The sequence below is a fragment of the Thunnus thynnus genome, chromosome 16, assembly GCF_963924715.1.
Source record: "Thunnus thynnus chromosome 16, fThuThy2.1, whole genome shotgun sequence".
In the NCBI taxonomy this organism is placed as follows: domain Eukaryota; kingdom Metazoa; phylum Chordata; class Actinopteri; order Scombriformes; family Scombridae; genus Thunnus; species Thunnus thynnus.
Window position 1 is genome coordinate 18,193,112 of NC_089532.1, and position 19,210 is coordinate 18,212,321.

The 19,210-nt window shown below is 42.2% G+C and overlaps 1 protein-coding gene across 1 annotated transcript; it reads left to right on the forward strand.

Moving 5' to 3' along the window:
* Positions 1-618: 618 nt before the first annotated feature.
* Positions 619-15,019, forward strand: LOC137200454 (Intraflagellar transport protein 43 homolog). Its single transcript, XM_067615290.1, has 9 exons — positions 619-737; positions 2,379-2,480; positions 6,030-6,100; positions 8,443-8,478; positions 9,326-9,372; positions 13,383-13,455; positions 14,169-14,244; positions 14,382-14,444; positions 14,705-15,019. The coding sequence occupies exons 1-9, from the start codon at positions 693-695 to the stop codon at positions 14,801-14,803; spliced, it is 612 nt and encodes a 203-aa protein (XP_067471391.1). The 5' UTR covers positions 619-692; the 3' UTR covers positions 14,804-15,019.
* Positions 15,020-19,210: the final 4,191 nt, after the last annotated feature.

The following is a 19,210-nucleotide window of genomic DNA, read 5'->3' on the forward strand; positions in this document are numbered from 1 at the left end:
ACATGTGGAGCAACATCAGGTCATATTTCTTCCTCTATCTCTGTGTATGTGTGGACAGTGACTGTGGTAGGCCACTGCAGTCAAAACAAAACATTTTTTCCACTTCATTAACGACGAGGAATCAATGCTAAAGATGTGGGAGAGATGCTGTTAGTTTAAAGGCCAGCTATGTCTCAGTTTGTTTAGATGACATCATTTTACTGTCACATATATCTGGTTCCCTGCTGTCCTCAGTGCTGGTCCTTGTTTTTTAGTGACCAAACACAGTCATAATTGAACACTTCGATGTGAATTCTTAAAATGGTAACATACCGAAGATCATCCTTCACTTCTAATATCTTTGTCCTTACCTAATTTCTTCATGATTACGTTTATGATGATACGACTGATAAAAAAAGAAGATGACTATTTCATAGGGAATTGCTGGACGAGGGATGAAATTTACATGCATTTAATCATTATAATCATACTCAGCAAAAACAGGGGCAACGTTATAGTCACTTTGTCATAAATACTTGTACCGTGTAACCGCTGTATTTATTTATTTATTCATTCATTCATGTAATGGATTCACAACAATTTACTATGACACGCACTTTCCTCCTGATTGGCGTTACCATGGAGATCGTTGCTACGTGACGCCTGTTGATATCCAGGAAGACGCTGGCCTAGCCGTAGCAACTGGGAAAGAAATGGACGATAGCTTTCAGCTCGGAAATGCTGGAGCGGTAAAAAATGTGAGTGGTTCGTTTTAATAGTGCAGTAAATGAATGCATTAAGGGAATTAATAAGCAGAGCTAACATTGTTTGTGGAGTTGAGACCACACTGTAACGGTGCAGCGAGGCTATCGCTAGCTAGCTGTTACGTAGCTATGAAGCTAAAGTAACGTTAACCATCAGCAAACATCAGCTAGTCAGTGACAGAGATTGCGATTTAAAACCTGATACAAACAAAGCGACATTATCGTTTGCAGCTTTTCAGCAACAGCAACAGGAAGGTTTGTCTGTGAGTATATAACAGTTAGCTAACGCTAACTAAGCGGTTAGCCGTGCTAGCTCAAATCCCTCGACATGTAAATTACAGCTCAATGTTTGTTCTAAAACTTACACGAATCATACCGTACGTATTTTGGGGAATCTACAATAATTCAATTGCTGTCACAACCTTTCTTCATAAAAGACTATCCTCTAACTCGTCTCCTGCCCTGACAGTGCTAGAAATACTCTCTGCAGCTATTAGGATGTTCGAGGTGCTGAAGTTCATTTTTTTTATTGCAAAAATATTTGAAATGAAAACAAAACAACCACACCCAACTGCTCTTAGTTGACATTAAGGCAATATTGCAATGCTGTTCTTTGAGTTAACATTACTCAATGATAAACCATTGCTAGAAGACTACAGAGAAAAACTGCTTTAATAGTATTGTCGTCGAAGTAGCATTTTAGAGAACAATGCTACTTTTCAGCATTAACACTTAACCTTTTGTGCACCTACATGTATCACCTGCATCTCCAATGTGGTACAGCATGTTAATGAAGGCATGACCTTCCATCTCTACCTGCCATGTTCGCCGTTATTCCCAGCCTTATACATCCCAATCTGTTAGAGCTAATATCAGCTTCCCAGTTCCTTTTCTCTCTGGTCTATATGATGTGTATTGCTGCATTACATATAATGTTATATTATATGTATTGTTATTGTTTATTTTTGTGAGCACTTTGGGCTCGATCTTTGCATGTAATACGCTATACAAATAAAGTTGTTATTATTATTATTAATCCCACATCAGCAGCACTAGGCACCTAGGTACTACTGCTATTTACACCAAATCCTTTGTCTGTGAAAAGTTAATTTAGGTCACTCAGTCAGATTTGAGACACTTACCTGCTCTAGATCTTGTTTGGTATGAACGTTTCAGTTTACAGATGTTCTCCAGAAATCCTGGGTATGTTTGTGCTGTCAAACTTTTTTTTTTTAAAAAGTGTCCAACCAATATATTATGATGACCCTACTCTGTGGGGTGTTGTTCCACTCTTCCAGTCCTTTCAAACAATTTGTTGATAATGCCCACATGATATTCATGGAAGGGATATATGTGATCATTGCCACATGTTCACAAAAAGTGCATAAAAAGTGAGCATACTAAGCAACACACACACTGGGGAATGCAGACATGACTGTAGAAACTTGGTTTATTCAAGTGGAATAACCTGAAGTCCATTCATAGAACATTTGGTTGGCTCAGTAGATGGTACATTTCAATAAAAACAAAACCACAAAGCATTTTGTAGATGTTGTGAGTGCCAGTGCTCTTACATTCACATTCTTAAATCAAAGCAATCAATTTCCCATTTTGAGTATTTGCACATTTTTCCAGGTTGCAAAATCCGGACGAAGGGCTCGACTTACCGCAGACCAATCATCGTTTGAGGAATCTCGTTACGTAAGGAAGTCCTCCACCTCCGCTTCATTGGGAGAGGTACTGTTTCTGATCATGTGATTATTGTAATTAGCTGCATGCTATAATTTCACCTCACAATAAGCCTCATCAATATGCATTTTGATTTTCTCTCATACATGAATCAAAGGATGATGACGAGGTAGGTAGCATGAAAAACGTGGTGACTTTGCATGGCTTCTGTTGCTAAAGCTCCAGACATCAACTTTATACCATTTGCAATTAATGCACAGATTCATTAAAAGTGAGACCCATACTGTAGTTTAGCTGGTTGGATCTGATATCCAAGCCTGTTGAGATTTGCCTTCTTTCATGTCACGGCATACACAGTGACACCAGCTTGACACACATGGTATAAAGTTTTAATGGAGTGCTTATTTACGCAGATAAGTTGCTATTTCAGCAGATTGTAAAGCGAAGGCAGTAAAAACTTCCAGAGTAGCTGCTATTCATTTATTGTCCTGTTTGTGTTGGATTTCATGTGCTTGCATGAAGTGTTTTGAAGTGTTACTTCATAGAAGCTCTAAAACCTTTATAAACCTTAAAAGTCACAAAACACTGTAATTGTACTCTTATAAATTGTCTCATTGAAAAACAAGCACATTACATCACTTATTTCTCTACCATTAATTTTTATTAATCCTCTGCTCTCACTGGCTAATGCAACATGAATCACTTTAAGTCGTGGCAGAAATGCTGTTGTGAAGTTTTCTCAGTGATGTTGAAACATGTTGGATTTAGTGATGCTAAACTTAGGCTAAATATAGGACAACAGTATATGAGGGAAGTCATATCAACAGTGACAGTTGAAAGACGACAAATAACTTCGCTTCACTATCTTTGGCATTCATGGAATCAGTCACGTTGTCTGGATAGGCAAACTGTAAAAACAGCCAGCATTCCCAAAGCAAAAAAATTCCAGCAATGCTCTTGCTTTAGGCTAATCTTTCCAAATTAGGCCAACTTCCCTAATGTATGAACCAGTATTCTCGCGCCCTCTTTGACCTGCTGTGCACATGCAATACATTTTTCCAGAGTGTCGTGCGACTGGGTGGGTTTATTTACAGTCTTCGTTTATCAACCCTGGCCTCTTCTGCCTAAAATACCCAACTGATTGGTCACATTCCTGACATCCTTTTAAACAAAGACTCAATTGCTTTTATGGGCTCGTAGGGTTTGGACACCACAAGTTCCTTGCCCTAGAGACCATCAGAGATTCTTGAATTAGAAACCACGAGGACTAAACTAATTGGCTTAACAGCCATAACTATTTTACTACAACTGTGAGGTTCATATTTGGTCATGAAGAAATGGAGTCACGGATTTGTTTTGTTTCTCAGGACACTTATGGTGCTCTCCATTTTTGTTGAGTGACATAACTGTCCAAGGACGAATTTATTACACTCAGAGACACTTGAATTTATTATCTTGTCTCTCATGAAAACTGTTCATTGTTTGAAATACCAATCGTGAAACATCAGAGTGATTTCATATGACTGAAAGTGATTTTTGTAACGTTGCTTAAAATGCCACAATTGTCCTTATTCTAATCCCTCTTATTCTTGATAAAGAGACAGTCACTAATTACACAAAATTGAGGGAGCTTGTTCAGCCTCAGCTCTCCGGATTAATAGTAATATACAGCGGAGCAGTGCGGGCTCCCCCCTCCTCCTGCCCTGCTTAATGGTGACATTCAGATTTATAAATGGCTCTGGTGAAGGAACCAGCCATGAAAGATTATTTCCTCTTTCATCATAAATGAAAGAAATTCTTCACGAGCACTTTGTCCTCTGCAGACTCAATTTAGTAATGAGAAATGTTGTGCCTTTTTTTCCTTCCTAATTCATTTGTCTAGTGCCCACCCTTGTGTGCTCTAAGGAATTCATTCATTCAAGTGCTGTTCTCAGGGTCCCGGTCTCAGGATCAAGATGCATACTGGGTTTACTATTTTCAGAATCAAAGAATGAGAGGGTGAGGGTCATTTTTTCCGTGTTAATCTATTTTAGGGGTCAGACTTACAGGCCCTGGCAGTTCCCACACTCTGCTCCATATGTTCTGGTCCTGGAAATGGACGTATTGAAAACTATAATAAACAAAACAATGGCGTGCATATAGACGACTGTGCTGCACATACCAGACTTATTGTTTACTGTACATGAGCTTTGTGGTAGCTTGTAGCCTAAAGGGAAACTATTATCCTATTCCTTATTTTCAGTCATATATAATGTTACAGTGTCGGATGTTCATATTAAATGTGGCCAAAGCGTCAAATAATGAAGTAATCCCTGTTAGCAAAACTCTGAATGCTCAATTTCCAACGTTTTTTTCTGTTAAGCCAACGTCGGCTCGTGACGGATTTCTTTATATGGTCATCTGCTCCATGCATAGCACACAAGTTCACTGCTCTGCTCCGTTAACTTAATGGCATTTTCCCATTATTTTAGGGGTAGTTGCACTGAACCATGACTCGAGTTGAGCTGGCACGCTGTGAATGATTTTCCATTACACAGCAGGGCAAAGTAAAATAAGTAACTTACCTGTTGGAGGTGTACTGGTCGTCTGCAGCTTTTCATCAAACATCATCATCACTGGCTGTTTCTGCTCATACTATTCCTCCCTGCATTATTTCAAACTGATCCACTGAACAAATAGCTCCAGATATTTCCATATGGTGTTGTGTCGGCCGGTTTTTAGTGCCGTTAATGAAGCTCTGCTAATTTGGTGAGGAACACGTTTCATTTTCTGTAAATTCTTCACAATAAAAATCTCCCGTTATTTAGTCATTTAAAAGCTTTTAATATGAAGCAGTAAAGCAGGAATTTGGGTTTGCATCAGCAGTAATTTAACACGACTCTGATACGGCTGCCCCTCGGCAGGCTTCCTGAAAGCTGGCCAATCAGAAGAGTGGGCTCAACTGGAGGGGGGCCTTAAAGAGACAGGAGCTAAGACTGCCTGTTAGAGACAGAGGCTGAACTGAGGGGCTGCATAATGGACCAGTATAAGATTCTTATAAGACTCCTTATAAGAATAAGGAGTTTTTTTTAACTGTGCATCATGCAAAGCTCCTCTAGTGGAGTCCCAGAACAAAAATATAGAGTTGGAAATGAGCATAATAGGTCCCCTTTAAACATCGGAGCACAAGAGTAGCTTTGGTTTTAATGGTCCCCACACCTTGAGGAGGACATTTAAACCTACCTTTCCTGCCTTTTACTTTTATGCTAAGGTTTGGAGTCTGCTGTCTCTGTTGAGGTCTTGATTTTCTGTTGTTGCAGACAAGAGGGCCCCCTACTGGCACCACTGTAAAAATTACACTGGTTTTTACAAGTTTCTCTTTCATTATTTTTCCCCCTTTATAAAGCACAAGATATACTATTCAACACTGTGTTAAATGTGTAATATTGATGTTACACATAAGACTCATAACTAAGATACAAATTAAAACTATATATTACACCATGATATTTTTCTGCTAAAGACAGTTTATATTCTTACATATAAATCTAATTTCTCTTCTATGTGAATGAGTAAACTTTTTATAGAACTTGCTGTTAAACTCTTCTCTTCCTCCAGGGCCCCCCTCCTAAACCAGCCCGGAGGCAGGGCGGCTGGGCAGAAGAAAGCTCTGGGTCCAGTTCTGCCAAGTACGTATCTTCACCTTTTCCTCCATCGCCCAGTGCTACACTGGAGGCGGGGACTGCGAGCTGTGGTCTTGGTTTATGTGTTATTAATGAACTCTCATGCTGTTGAATGAGCTTATTTATCAGTGCATATTTGGCACTCAGGCTGTGAATCAACAAGGTTAGAGGGAGCCTGTCTGAGCAGGCAACTCTCCATTCGTCTTCATCTGTGAGCAAGGCGGTAATTGACATGGTTAATGCATCAGCCACAGGAGGGCACTGTTAGTCAGCTAGGCACTTCATCACAGGGGTTCAAGCCACTTAATCACCCCTTACCACTGCGGTCTGCTCTTTACACAGGGTGCACAACATGTAGAATTCATGAAATATTTGGAACAGATGGAGGGTGTTTGCCAAAAGCTTTCATCTACAACTAACACTACAAATCTAAATACTGTACATGACTGACTCAATATGAGAGTTTTTATTATGATGTGGAACCACCTCACCTGTCTTCTCTTCCACCTGCCACTGCGCTTCTTCTCTTCAGTCTCACTGGAGGTGAGAGCACAGGAGATGCATTGAAGTGAACAGGCTGAGTCAATTGTGCCTATTTGCTTAGTTTACTGCACCGTTAGTGCAAAGCAGGGAAAACAGCAAACTCAATAGATCTTTCCTTTCTCGCAGAAGGTCAGCGTGTCGCTTCTCTGCTTTTGCGTAACCCAGCTTGATTCCCAGTCTCAAAGCGATTGAAATACAGGAGGTGTAAAAGGGGTTTGCACGTGCATTGATCCTCTCTGAAACAAAGTAAGTAATGGTCCCCCCTGGAACTGGCAAGGACTTTTCCCTTCAATGTCACCCCTCATGCTCAATCACCGCCGCCCTCCTCCCACTAATCCCAGCGCAGAAATCCCTGGATTTGTCGATCTATCACTTCTAATTGACACTAAATGATCTGTCAGTTTATTGATGAACCTTTGAAACCAGGTTGTCACAATATATTTTATCCCTAACAACTTTTTCCAGACAGTTTTACCATGTCTATCGCTTTGCCTTACATGAGTCTTAATCAAGGGGCCTGTAATGTGTCTTAAGTGTCGCCACCCCCGCCCCCCAGACAGGACACAGTCCAAGGGCAGGCAGGTAGGCTCCCTCAGCTCCTCTCTGCCCTGCCTGGTTGGACTCTAGTATCATCAAGGCTGTTGTCATTCTCTCCTTTTGTTTTGGATTAAGTAAATGATTAATTAATAAGGTTCCAGTCTTTAAAATACACATAATAAATACATCATGATTTATATATTAATTTGTGTGTATTCAGGTTAAAGTAAGATGCTACTCTCTACACATGGGTACTAGATTCTAAGGCTTGGTATCTGGGTTTATATGAGATTGCGAGCTTTAATTTATTTGACGTAATAAAGATCCTGCGTGGATTGAAATGTTGCCTGCTCTGATGGTGACATAAAAGTAGGAATGGTACTGCAGGTGTTACCTTTGACATACAAGCTTTAATTGATTTTCCATCCTCGTCGACACAGGGTTTACCAGCCAGTGATCTCTATACTACTTCATTGTGTTAGGAGCCCCTGAACACAAGTTGTGCAGTGATTTGACTCCCAATGTTGAAACTGATGTATTGTAAAAAGCACCTTTTTTAATAGTTGTGTTTTAGATAGAAATATGTAAAAAAAAAAAAATGCATTCATATAATATAAATTAACAATGTAGGTCTGCACTTCTGGTTTTTGGCAGAGTGAAAAATAACACCAAGTAAAAGACAGTCGCAGTACTGATTGTATTGCCTTTAAAACCAGTAGGGGGCACTACTTAACCAGGAGAACTAACAAAAGCATTTTGCTGCATGAAAAAGCTGCTACTAAAACACATGTTTAGGCTAATAAGAAAAACATACTAAAACTTACTTTTGCTGTAAAGATATGGTTAAATGGCGTTGATAATGTGGTAATACTTGTATTTCTGTGATGTCACATGTGATTGCTACCTTTCTTAAAACAGATAGTGTGTGCTAAAACTGCCATGTTGAAGTAGAAAAGTGTCAAAACACAGTATTTGGGTGTTTTGCGTGCTCTGTTTAAGCTGAGCTGTGTAAATGGAGAGAAGTATGAAAATAGCGGCATGATCCAGCAGGAGGCAAGGCTGAGAAAACGGAGAGGAGAGGAGAAGACACGGCTGTTGTAGACCCCACAGTGTCTGATATAACGGAATCACTATCATTAGATACGGATGAAGAAGACATATCTATCAGGAAGTTTTGAGCTTACTGTTATTTTGAAGGAAGGAAAAATGTTATTTAACAAGTGTGTTATATAATTTGTCTAACAGCTGTTCTTTCTGCTGGTAAACAGATCTTCAAGAAGACCTGCAGCTGAGGATCTGGAAGAGTAAGTTGACTCAGACTCCTCATCCATATTTCATTGTACTCTTGCAGTTGTTGATTGAATGCAATGACAGCTACATTTTTGTATATGGATAAAAATAGGTTAGTTTAAAAGTTTGTTCCCTTTGCAGTAAAGTGAACATGGCGCTGTTCTTTCAGATTGTCCTTGGTTGCAACTAATCCATGACTTCCAAGAACAATCACTTAACATGATTAAAATACAGCGTGACTGAGTTGTCATCACTTTTATTGCTGTTAGGAGACATGTTTCCTGTTATTCTAGTTTTTTTCCCCCCTCAACCTCCTTCACATCATTCTGTGACTAGAATAGACATCACCATGAGGAGAGGCAGGTAGAGGACGCGGTCGACTGTGTTTTACTCATCATCGCAGTTGGAGATCGGTGCCTGAATGGTTACAGTGAGACAGAGACTCTGTGTGAAATGAAAGTTACCCTCCAGAAAAAATCCCTGATGTTGTGCTTCTGTCACAACTGTCTTGTCTTGGTAATACTTATTCAGACTGCTGCTCCAGCTGGGTTTGTTTTTTTTTTTGTTTAGATATTCCTGGAGGTGATCTTGTTCAGGGCTGCCAGGCTGGTCACCCAGGCAGCACAACAGCGTCTCATAGCTCAATCAGTGCCTTTTGACAGAGGCTACTGTTCTGAAGTCCAGTCAGGCTCAAGCAAGTGTCCTACCTATCATGAAAGAGGGAGAAGACAAAAAACAGGCCCATCATCAAAGCAAAATAGCCCAGGAGCCAACTCACTCATTCCCTATGATGACCTCACCATCGGGGTGCATTTTGAAAGCATTAAATAATTCATACTCTCACACTTCCTGTTTCTACAGCCGTCGCCTGCGACCACAAACTCCCCAGGGATCAGATGATGAAGGAGGTAAGAGCACCCTCGCAATCCCCCACCCTGTGTCTCTGCTCACGGGCAAAGAGGAGCCCTCCAGTGCCTCCCTTGCACATTCATCCTCCAGAAGTAGAGCAGATAAGCAGGCAGTCAGATCATCGCTTTTCACTGATTCTCCCACCATATATTTCTCCTTGGATCCAGCATGAATGCACGTGTTAGAGCCCTGCCTTTGACCACCAAGTGCGCGACACCATATAAGCATGAGCCACACACTCGTTTGATAAAATATGTTAATTTAATAAAATTAGATCCATAGTTGCTGGAGAATATTGTGGCAGGATTTAAGTGGTACCCTCACCCCTCAAAGCGACACAGTTTGTCACAATCTCACACACACACACGCACACACACAGAGTGAAGCAAGAGCTGTTGAATACAGATCTAGCGGGAACATTTCTGCTTAGACTGAGTCACCTGAGGGCCCAACTCTGCGCACCACAAACAATGTCGGGACTGAGGTGGGAAATTTCAGCAAAACCCTGCGAAGGATAATTGTTCTATTTTGCAGTGCAAAGCAGCAGGCAAAATAGGGTGAAATTGCCTTAGTAAAGATATGTGAGCATGCACTGCTCAGTTGACAATAGTGAAGGACTTATACGCATCAATGCCTCGGGTAGAAGTGTGTATGCCATTTATGAACAAATGCCATTTTTGATCTTAACTCTTTTTGCTATAGCCTACTTTACTTACTTTAGCTCTCTATGTCCATGCCTAAAATATCCATCAGCATTTTTGTAAAGTCAGAATATTGCAATACATAATAAATAGATGAATATTAATAATGAGAAGAATAATATCAATTTATACAACTCAAAACAAAGCTTCACAGTGTTTTAATTCATTTTCATCAAATTGCTTTCAAGTGTTTAATTTAAACATTAAATTTTTGACAATTTTACGTATGAAGTCTGTGAAGATTTTCGCACAGTATTATTACATGGAGAGATGGTGACCAATAATATTTAATTACCACTCAACCCTGATGTAAATGTTGCAATACCTCCCTAAAATATTATATTTTATTTGGGTTTCAAAGACTTATTTGCTGGTGTTTGTTGTTGAACCACTGGAAAATTTAAAAAGTATAATACATTAAAAAACTTTCAAATTAAATTAGAATGTAATGATAAATCAACATTAATTGCAGGTTTTAAAGTACTTAATTTTTAATTTTATAATACTGTATGTACCTATTACATACATGTACACACACACATATTGCCTGTCACTGTCTAGTGTGAACTGGCTAAAATGGCCAGTTGAATGAAGAGTCCAGAGGTTTGGTTTTCTTGCAGTTAATGCCGCCGGAAAGATTATTACTCTGCGGAGGGAGACCTCTTAATACAGAGCCGCAGGCAGGGGCATTGGAAATTACAGTGCTTAGGGGTAGTGAGATAGTCCCTGCGATCTTGATTATGTCCCCTACCCTTATCCCTTATGTCCACTGGCTACAAGCAGAGAAAGAGAGAGAGCGAGAAGGCTAGCCCAGTCCCCTGCTCCCATCTCCCCATCAGCTGCCCTCACAGCCTCCTGCTGGTCACTTAAAATAGCACCAGTATCGCAAACACACTCATCTGTTTCATGTCTCACTGTCTTTACTCTTAGCCGGCAATGTGTTGAATATTGTCCCATAAGCCTTTCAAATGGATTCTGTGCCTGGGTAATCATTTGACTGGACCCCTGCGTAGATTATAGGAGCCCAGGTGATGTGGGGGAGAGACGTCCTGTTCTCCAAAGTCGCTGACTGGCGTGTGCCTGCCGGGAGTATGTCTACATCCACAGCAAATTATCCCCTTTTGATATTTACATGCTTCAGCGGGGAAGCCGGACGCGACTGTGTAATAAGGATACGCGTGGCCTGCTCGCTGCCAGACAAAAGCCACCTTGATACATGTCCAGCCGAGGGAAGGAAGTCTGTGTGGGTAATGGGTGCCGAGCTGGGGAGAGACAGCTCCTCTTGATGGAGTTGCCCTTTGTGTCAGAAGAAAACACTGGCTTGTTTTCAGCTGCTTTGATACCCCGCTTGACCTCCAGTAATAGGTTGAATTTGGAGCTCATTTAAAAATGTTGTTCCTTTATTCACTTAATAATAGACTTTGCATATAGACAACATATGCCTCTGCGCTTCACATTGAACTCTCATCGAGTGTGTTAATAGCGTATTACTGGTTGAAATAGAGTAAAGGTGTGTGTGGGCAGATAGACAACCCAGGAAACTATTTGCAAAGAGCTGGACAGCAAGGCTTTTTGATGTCATTGCACTAAGACCATTAAATTTGATTGGGGGTCCAGGGGGGACGGATTCTGCTGAACGCTGTGCTTTGTAAATGAGAGGACAAAGTGTCACCGGGGCCTCATGAATATGAAATACCCGCGCCCGCATTTATTTGGATATCAGAAACACAGATGAATCTTGTCAGTGGCTAAACGAGCGTGGCATTTTTAATTTGGTTTAATTAAAAAAGAGAAAGAAATAAGTTATCAACAGAGGGGGAGGCTTTGTTATCTACAGAAAGTTGATGGGTTAGGTTTTGACCAAGTTGTCGACAGAATTCTTCATCCAGATGAGAAATACGTTGAGAATCAAAGTGATTTCTTTTCATCTCTATAACTTTTATGGAGTACTAAAATGTAACGTTCCATCTATGATTGATGTTTTTCAACTCGGGGTTACTTTCAGGAGTTATTTTGAAGGAATGGTGACATAGATGCCAAGATATTTCCTCACATCAGATGCAGACTTCCATCTCCTCACCTCTATTTAGCTCCTCTATTGACTTTCCCCTCAGGGTGCAGTACTGTGGTTAGAGATTACTGACAACCCTCTTCATGCAGTCCAGCTCGCTCTTTTTCTCTCACTATCTGTCTGTTCTTCTCACTCTGTCTCTCTCACTGTCAACACTCAACTGTAGAGCTAATAAGGATGTGCAATCGGCTGCCCCTCCAGAAAATATTGTTCAGGAAAGCTGCATCACACCCCAAGTTAACGCATTTTCTATAAGGGCAGCAGGGAGTCCAGTTAAGTGTTTGGCAACTGTCATTACTACTTAAAATGTATGTTGCTGACATGGTGAAACTTTTTACTTGAATAAATATTTCCCCCCCTCATTGATATTTGTGTCACACATTCCTCTCAATCTATAAAGTATCCTTTTGATAATAAATGTCAACACACAGTGAGGTAGTTATTATGAAATTTCAGCCAAGTCTTTGAACACATTTCATTCCCTTTATTCATTATTAACTATTTAGCTTATTTCCATCCAATCTTTCTATCCCTTATTATCCCTCTTTTATTTCCTGCCTCCAAAAAATGTCCATCTGAAAAATACTGTGAAAGTTTGCCCTGTCCTTCTTGGGAGTGGAGCCATCCTCTCTCCTGTTGCGTTTTGCCAATTAAAGTGGGTTCCCACTGTTTGAGCAGCGGGCAGGCGGCTCCTGGCACTGCAGCCCCTGCCAGGCCGCACTGTGACTTCCGACCCCACACAGATGGGCCCGCAAGCAAATACTCTTGCACATGGCTGGATGCCGCCCCAGTCGGAGTGGCAGAGTGGACATGGAGGTCGGCCTACCGGCCACTGTGGGTCCTGGGGGTGGGCGGCGCTGACAGGGCCCAAATGCTAAGGTAGCAGGGGGTGCTTTCTGGGGAGCCCCTGGCCAGCGCCCCTCTCACAGCAGGAAGAGCTGCCGCCTTGACTCCTGAATATTCATGGCCGCATGGCTATTGTGACAGGGCAGCTCTTACGAGGATGTAGCTAGAGAGAGGGAGGGGAGGAAGTGCCACACAGACACATAGTCACACAAACACACACACTTCTAGCAGCCATACACAGGGGATTTACTGTATTTTTTTTAATGATTCTGTCATTTGCCTACCGATCTGATTTTCTCAAATTTTGACACTTTTTAGAATAGAATCAGATTCAATTTTTAATTTGCAAGATTCAATTTTGTGGTCTCTTTATTGTTTTTTGGTTTTTTAGATATTCCAGTGATTCCAGACCTCGATGAGGTGCAGGAAGAGGATCTCACCATGCAAGTTGCCGCTCCACCAAGGTACTGAATGCCTTGAAAACTCTTAGAAGTTCATCCTTATCACACAAGAGAGTTGACAGTTAACCTCTGTCCATGCACAGGACACAGGATCAGTAGCCTGCTCTGGTGACTTTGATGGTTACCTGTCCTCATTCGTGCCATTGCAGAGTGTCTACCTTTATCGGCCTGAAATGGAGAAATAACAGTTGGGTGTGATTTATGCAACTCTGTTACCAGGGTCCTTACTAACCGGGCCCTTTGATTTACAGGGCAGTGAGAGACACGCCGACATGTGTCGAATATGTAGCAAGGCTATGACAGCGGTGGAGGTTATTAGGCTGGGGCTTGCTCTCTGTGCGAGATAATATCCACATTGAACTCATTGTGGGGGCAATGTAGCGTGTAATGTGCAGTAAGTAGGACTGGCATGCACTGCTAGGCCCCGGCCACTTTGAGAGCCCCCCCACTTAATTCCAACCCACAGATAAGCAGCTGGGTTTCAATTTGAAGCGTTTACCACTTGGCAACCATCTCCTGCTCTCTGTGGTCTTTGCTTGAAGTCTTGAAACCTGGTTGTGCACAAACTTCAAACTTCTCCAAAGCCACTTCTCAGTCTAGGTTTGCAGGTACTGTGAAAGCAATATTTTGTCTGTTGTCTGATTGAAATAAAAATCTCTAAGTGTATCACAAGCCTATGTTTTCTCAACTGTTCTGGCTTTATGTCACCCCGTTAGCGTTCAGGTGAACCGGGTAATGACCTACAGAGATCTGGACAATGATCTGAAGTATTACTCTGCGTTCCAGACCCTAGTAAGTCAAGGACATTTATTTTTATATCTCTTTGATATTCTTACATCTCTTCTCGTCAAGGTAGTACATTTACTTTTGCAACCAGCATCACCTCTGTTTGCGCAAGCTAAGTGCATTTCACTGCGCTCTTTCTTCAGGATGGAGAGATTGACTTGAAGCTCCTCACCAAGGTTTTAGCCCCAGAGCAGGAGGTGAAAGAGGTGAGTGAGTTTTTAGTAAATATAGCTTGTGAGCTCCTAGCGAAGGCCTGTCCAGCTGTTTCTGGAGCACCAGGGGAGGTTGCCACTCTGTCTCCCAGGTAATCAAGATTTATGATGTGTACATTAACACCCTCTGCTCTCCTTCCCCGTTCTCCTCTCTTTGCTCCCTCCGTTCCTCATACTCTCTTTCTCGGTTTGTCTCCCTCCGCCTCCCTAATTCTTCTTTTCTCCCCCTCTTCTGTCTCTCTTTTGCTCTGCAGGAAGATGTGAGCTGGGACTGGGATCATCTGTTTACAGAGGTGTCCTCAGAGCTGCTGATGGAATGGGATCAAGGAGAGAGTGAGGAGCACGCTGCATAGCCAGTAACATGAGCAGGAGGTTTGGACCGAGACTTTAGATGGCTCCAGTGGGAACTGGCTGAATGTCCATTACACAGAAGGGCCAGTGACTTTGGTTATATTAACTTTAATTACTGTTTGTTATCCAGAATTTATATTTTGTAATGTGTATATACAGCATTTCTTGCATTTTCTAAATAAAGTTCACTGCGCAGTGAGCAGTGCAGTGTTGTCTTACTCTGTCTTTATTTAGGTTTTTGGGATTTCACCCTTTTTCGTTTGTTAGTTTTCACTTAAACAGCCAAAAGGCAAACTGATTTAAAAGCCCCTCTGAAAATAGCTGTCACAGATAAAAATGCCCTCGCTGTACTTCCAGCATTATCAACACCCTCATACAAGTCCAAGGTTGATAATCAGCTAAGCTGAAATCCAGTTGATTGTGTTCAAATTAACATTCCTCATTAAAGCCTACAACCTTATTGTTATTGACTGTGCCATTGACTTTATCTTCCAGCTCTTCGATAGGAGCAACCCCTTCTTCACTATTATCTCAAATGCATTGAACAGAGTTCCTATTGACACCTGGGGGATTAGCATACATTATACCTTTTTACTGGATAAAGAGGAATGGATGTAAGTCTGGAAAAATACAGCTGCTGTGTGCTTTTTAAAGTGAAAAAACAGATATTCTTCTGAACAATGTGGTCGTTTCCAGTTCTGAGTTGAAATCGACAATTGCTAATTTATGAAACGTGTTGTATACTGTGTCTTCAATATGTGCTGGTCCTGTGTATCAGCATTCAGTTTTGTCTTTGGTTCATGTGTGTGAATATAAATGCAGGCCTCCAAAGTCAGGCCAGGTCTATTAAGGAAACAGTTGTAACATTTACAGATTGTGATTAGGTTTATTTCTGAGGCAGAGAGAAGTCTCGTGACATTTGAGAGATGCACAGCAAAGTCCTCAAGGACAGCTCAATCACTGCCCATCACAAATAGATCCAGATTTTTTCATTTGGTAGGCCTTGTATCAACTTCATCAAGTGTAATACCTCAGGATGAAGCTATCACATGGGGTATTTGTGCTCAGAATATTTGTATGTGGTAAAATATTTGAGCCCATTGCGCAAAAGCAGTGAGTGATCTCTGTTTTTCTCTATCAGACATACAAACGCACACTTTTTACCGCCTCCACAATTGGCTTATTTTGCCAGACTTAATGAATTCTGCCCATATGCCCTGAGCAGCTGCTATGTTGCCCCTTCCTCCCGCCCCCGCCGAGCTGCGAAGTGCCCATCCATGTAGAGACAACCTCTAGCTGTCTCTCTGGAGAAGGCTAAGCCTGCCACTCCTCTGCTGGCAGCCGGCCGGTGCTGTTTGAGGTGGACTGCGGACGGGCCGAGGACTCAGATTAGGGCCCAGTGATCACGGGTTGTGGCCGGCCTCAAATGATTGGACCGAGCATCGGTGATCAGAGAAGAGATTATAGAGAGAGAGAGAGGGAGATCCAGAGACGCTGTTTGGCATGTGCTTGCATCCAGCTTCTCAAAGTGACCTCTCTCTACTGCCTCATCCTGCCGCTCTCCTCCTTTATTCTCTCCATGTCTCTTGTTGTGTACATCAGTATATTCTGATGCTGCAGCAAGACTCGGAATGACCTCTCACCATCTGAGTGCAGCGAATTCAATCATGTCAAAACAACTGCAATATATACGTTATTTCTAGTGAAGAAGACAGTTGCGTTCTTCAAGAGCTCTGTGGTTATGGTGGTAGTTTTCAGATGAACATGGTGTCAGTGGGAGGTGAAGTGAGTCTGAGGCCATGTTGATGCTTGTGGATATCAGATCTGAGGATACAGGCCTCATGTTGGTTTAGGGTGTAATTTGTTTTTCCTTGACATTTTTCTATTAAAATAATGGAGCCATTACTGCTGTAAAAATCCACATTGCCCCAATGCATGCTCGTGTAATCCGATATTTCATTCAAAATGTTCCAGTAATGACACGATGTTTAAAATCCTTTGATTTGATGGGACACATGCAACATCATGGCACACCAAATCTCAGAGAGAATATATTTTCTTGTGTGAATCTACACTGTTTATTTTGAAAGCAGCTGTTTGTTACTAAAGACTCACTGTAAAACCTTGAAGCCAGTACGGACCAGCTGAGCACAGGGAGTTTTCAGGCCATTGAGTTTAAATGGATAATTTATCTGTGTTTTTATTGGGTCCCTTGGTGGAAATGACTTTTCATTTTGTGGCAAAGAAAACAAACGCAAGGAAGTAATACAGTTTTAATAAAAAACGGACGAAGGCCCCGTTTATGTAATGTTTTTTCCTGCTCCTTGTCGACAGGCTTGTCTTAATGTATTTTGATATTGGGCGCTAATTGGAAGGATAGAATAGAGATAATATGCTTCCAGCTCTAGCTAATATGCTGCGGTGTTGACAGAAGTTTATACATCTTATCTGGTCTCAATATCTGCCTTCCATATGGTCCAAAAGCAATATGCTGCGGTGTAATTAAAGAAAATGGGGAGATGTGGAGATAACTGGGGCCCGATGCCGGGGCCCCACAGACACAGAGTGAGGGGTGAGGACAGACACGCTAAAGCTTGTGCAATATTAGGACCAGTTCATTCCACCAGGGGCCGCGTGCTTGTCACAGGTTCCCTGTCGCTGACCCGGTCAGCACTGCATCAGTCAGGTGCCACGAGCCTGCCGAAACCCTGAGTTTCTCATGAGAGGATGATAATCAGTTTGAAACGGCAAGAACATAAAGCTGTCTCACTTTTTAAGCCAGGACGAGATCATGTTTTACACATTAATTTATAACATAAATATATGCAAGGTCAATTTGAATTCTGACGGTAGGAATAATAAATGCAAATGCAACCATATTCAAATGGATCTTGTGCCCTTTGAAACGAGCCTCAAAAAGCAGCCGCGGTATTGATTTGCCACAAAGACTCCATGATATTTCAAGTTTAAAGGAGAAATCCTCGCCACACAACTAAGGCAGTCAGATCAATATCATTTTTTGATCAAAAGGAGATTTGCCTTTGAAAATGCTAGATTAAACAGATGTTTTATTTTTCATTAGATATACTGCACCTTTAAAAGCCTGCAGGGGGCTGTGGGAGGTGAGGGGGAATTGCTCCACAAAGGAGACAATGAAAGTGATATTTTTAAGACCTAAAGTTTGACGGTTTGAAAAGTATTTTCAGTTTTGTCAGTGCTATTTTTCCCCTCTCTTCTTTAGTTAATATTCTATCGCTCCAAGTCCTTTTTTGTTTACCCCAGGTGGGCTCGGACATGAAATGGCCGGGACGGTGGCAGCTTGGAATGCCCCTGGGCATCTTACGGCCGTCATGTTGTCAAAGGACCTGGGAGGGGGAGTGAGAGGGCTGGGAGTTTTTTTTCCAAGTGTAAACCATGAGACGGGGGAAAAAAAAAAGCTTCTGTTCTTTTTGTAACGAGATTAGCTGAATTCATTATTATTTCCCTCTTTCCCCTCATATGTTTTTAGTGCAGCGGTAGGTTGGAAGGCGAGACAGGGGTTTGAACATGAAATACAGTCGGGCTCCACATTTGTCATGTATTTTATTATTTCCCTTCTTCACCTCTCAGTCCTGTACGCGAGGTCCTTCATTTTTCACATGACTGGTTTTCTTATCATTGTGGGCCCTCTCCGCTGGCCTATGAGTGACTTAAAGGCAATAAAACACAAAACATTCTGTAAAACACGGATGCCTCTCTGCTCGTGGAGGCCCTGCAATGCCTCTCGGGGAAATTATGATAATAACTCAGTGGCGGTTGGAGTGGCCAGGTCGCTGTGGGGACGGCGGGGGGGCAAATGGGTCCTCCGAGCAGGGACAGGTCAAGGTGGCCTGTTGGGCCCCCCCGCCCCCTCCCCTCCCGTCGTAAACTCTTTCCATCATGCAGCCAGGTATACAGCAGAACCTCTCTGTCTTGTAGCTGTAGATAAAGCAAGGGCTGATGGGAAAGTGTTTGTGTTGGCCCCCTGGCAGTGGCGAGGTCAGCCGAGGATTTTATCATGGCGAGAAAAGGAAAATGCCTGAGTCAACACATCTCCGGTGTTTGCCCTCTGAGGGTCACAAACACACTCTTCTGCCACTGTGCTTTGAACTTTTTTGTTGTTTCTCATGAAGGGAAGACAAAAGGCAACAGGAGCACTGTGTCTGGTCGTGGTTTGTGGTGTCTGGAAAAAAAGGATGCGTGGACGGATTTGTGGCTGCATGTTGGGAGGGGCTGGATGTAGTCCCACAACACCTCTCGAGTGTGTGAATGAGAAGGAGCGAGGACAGGAAGAGAGCGCGGGCTCAACCACTGAGGTGCTGACAGAGGGGATCGAGGGGCTGAGATTGCACCTGTTCCGGCCCAGCACCCTCACAGCAGGGCCTCGCCAG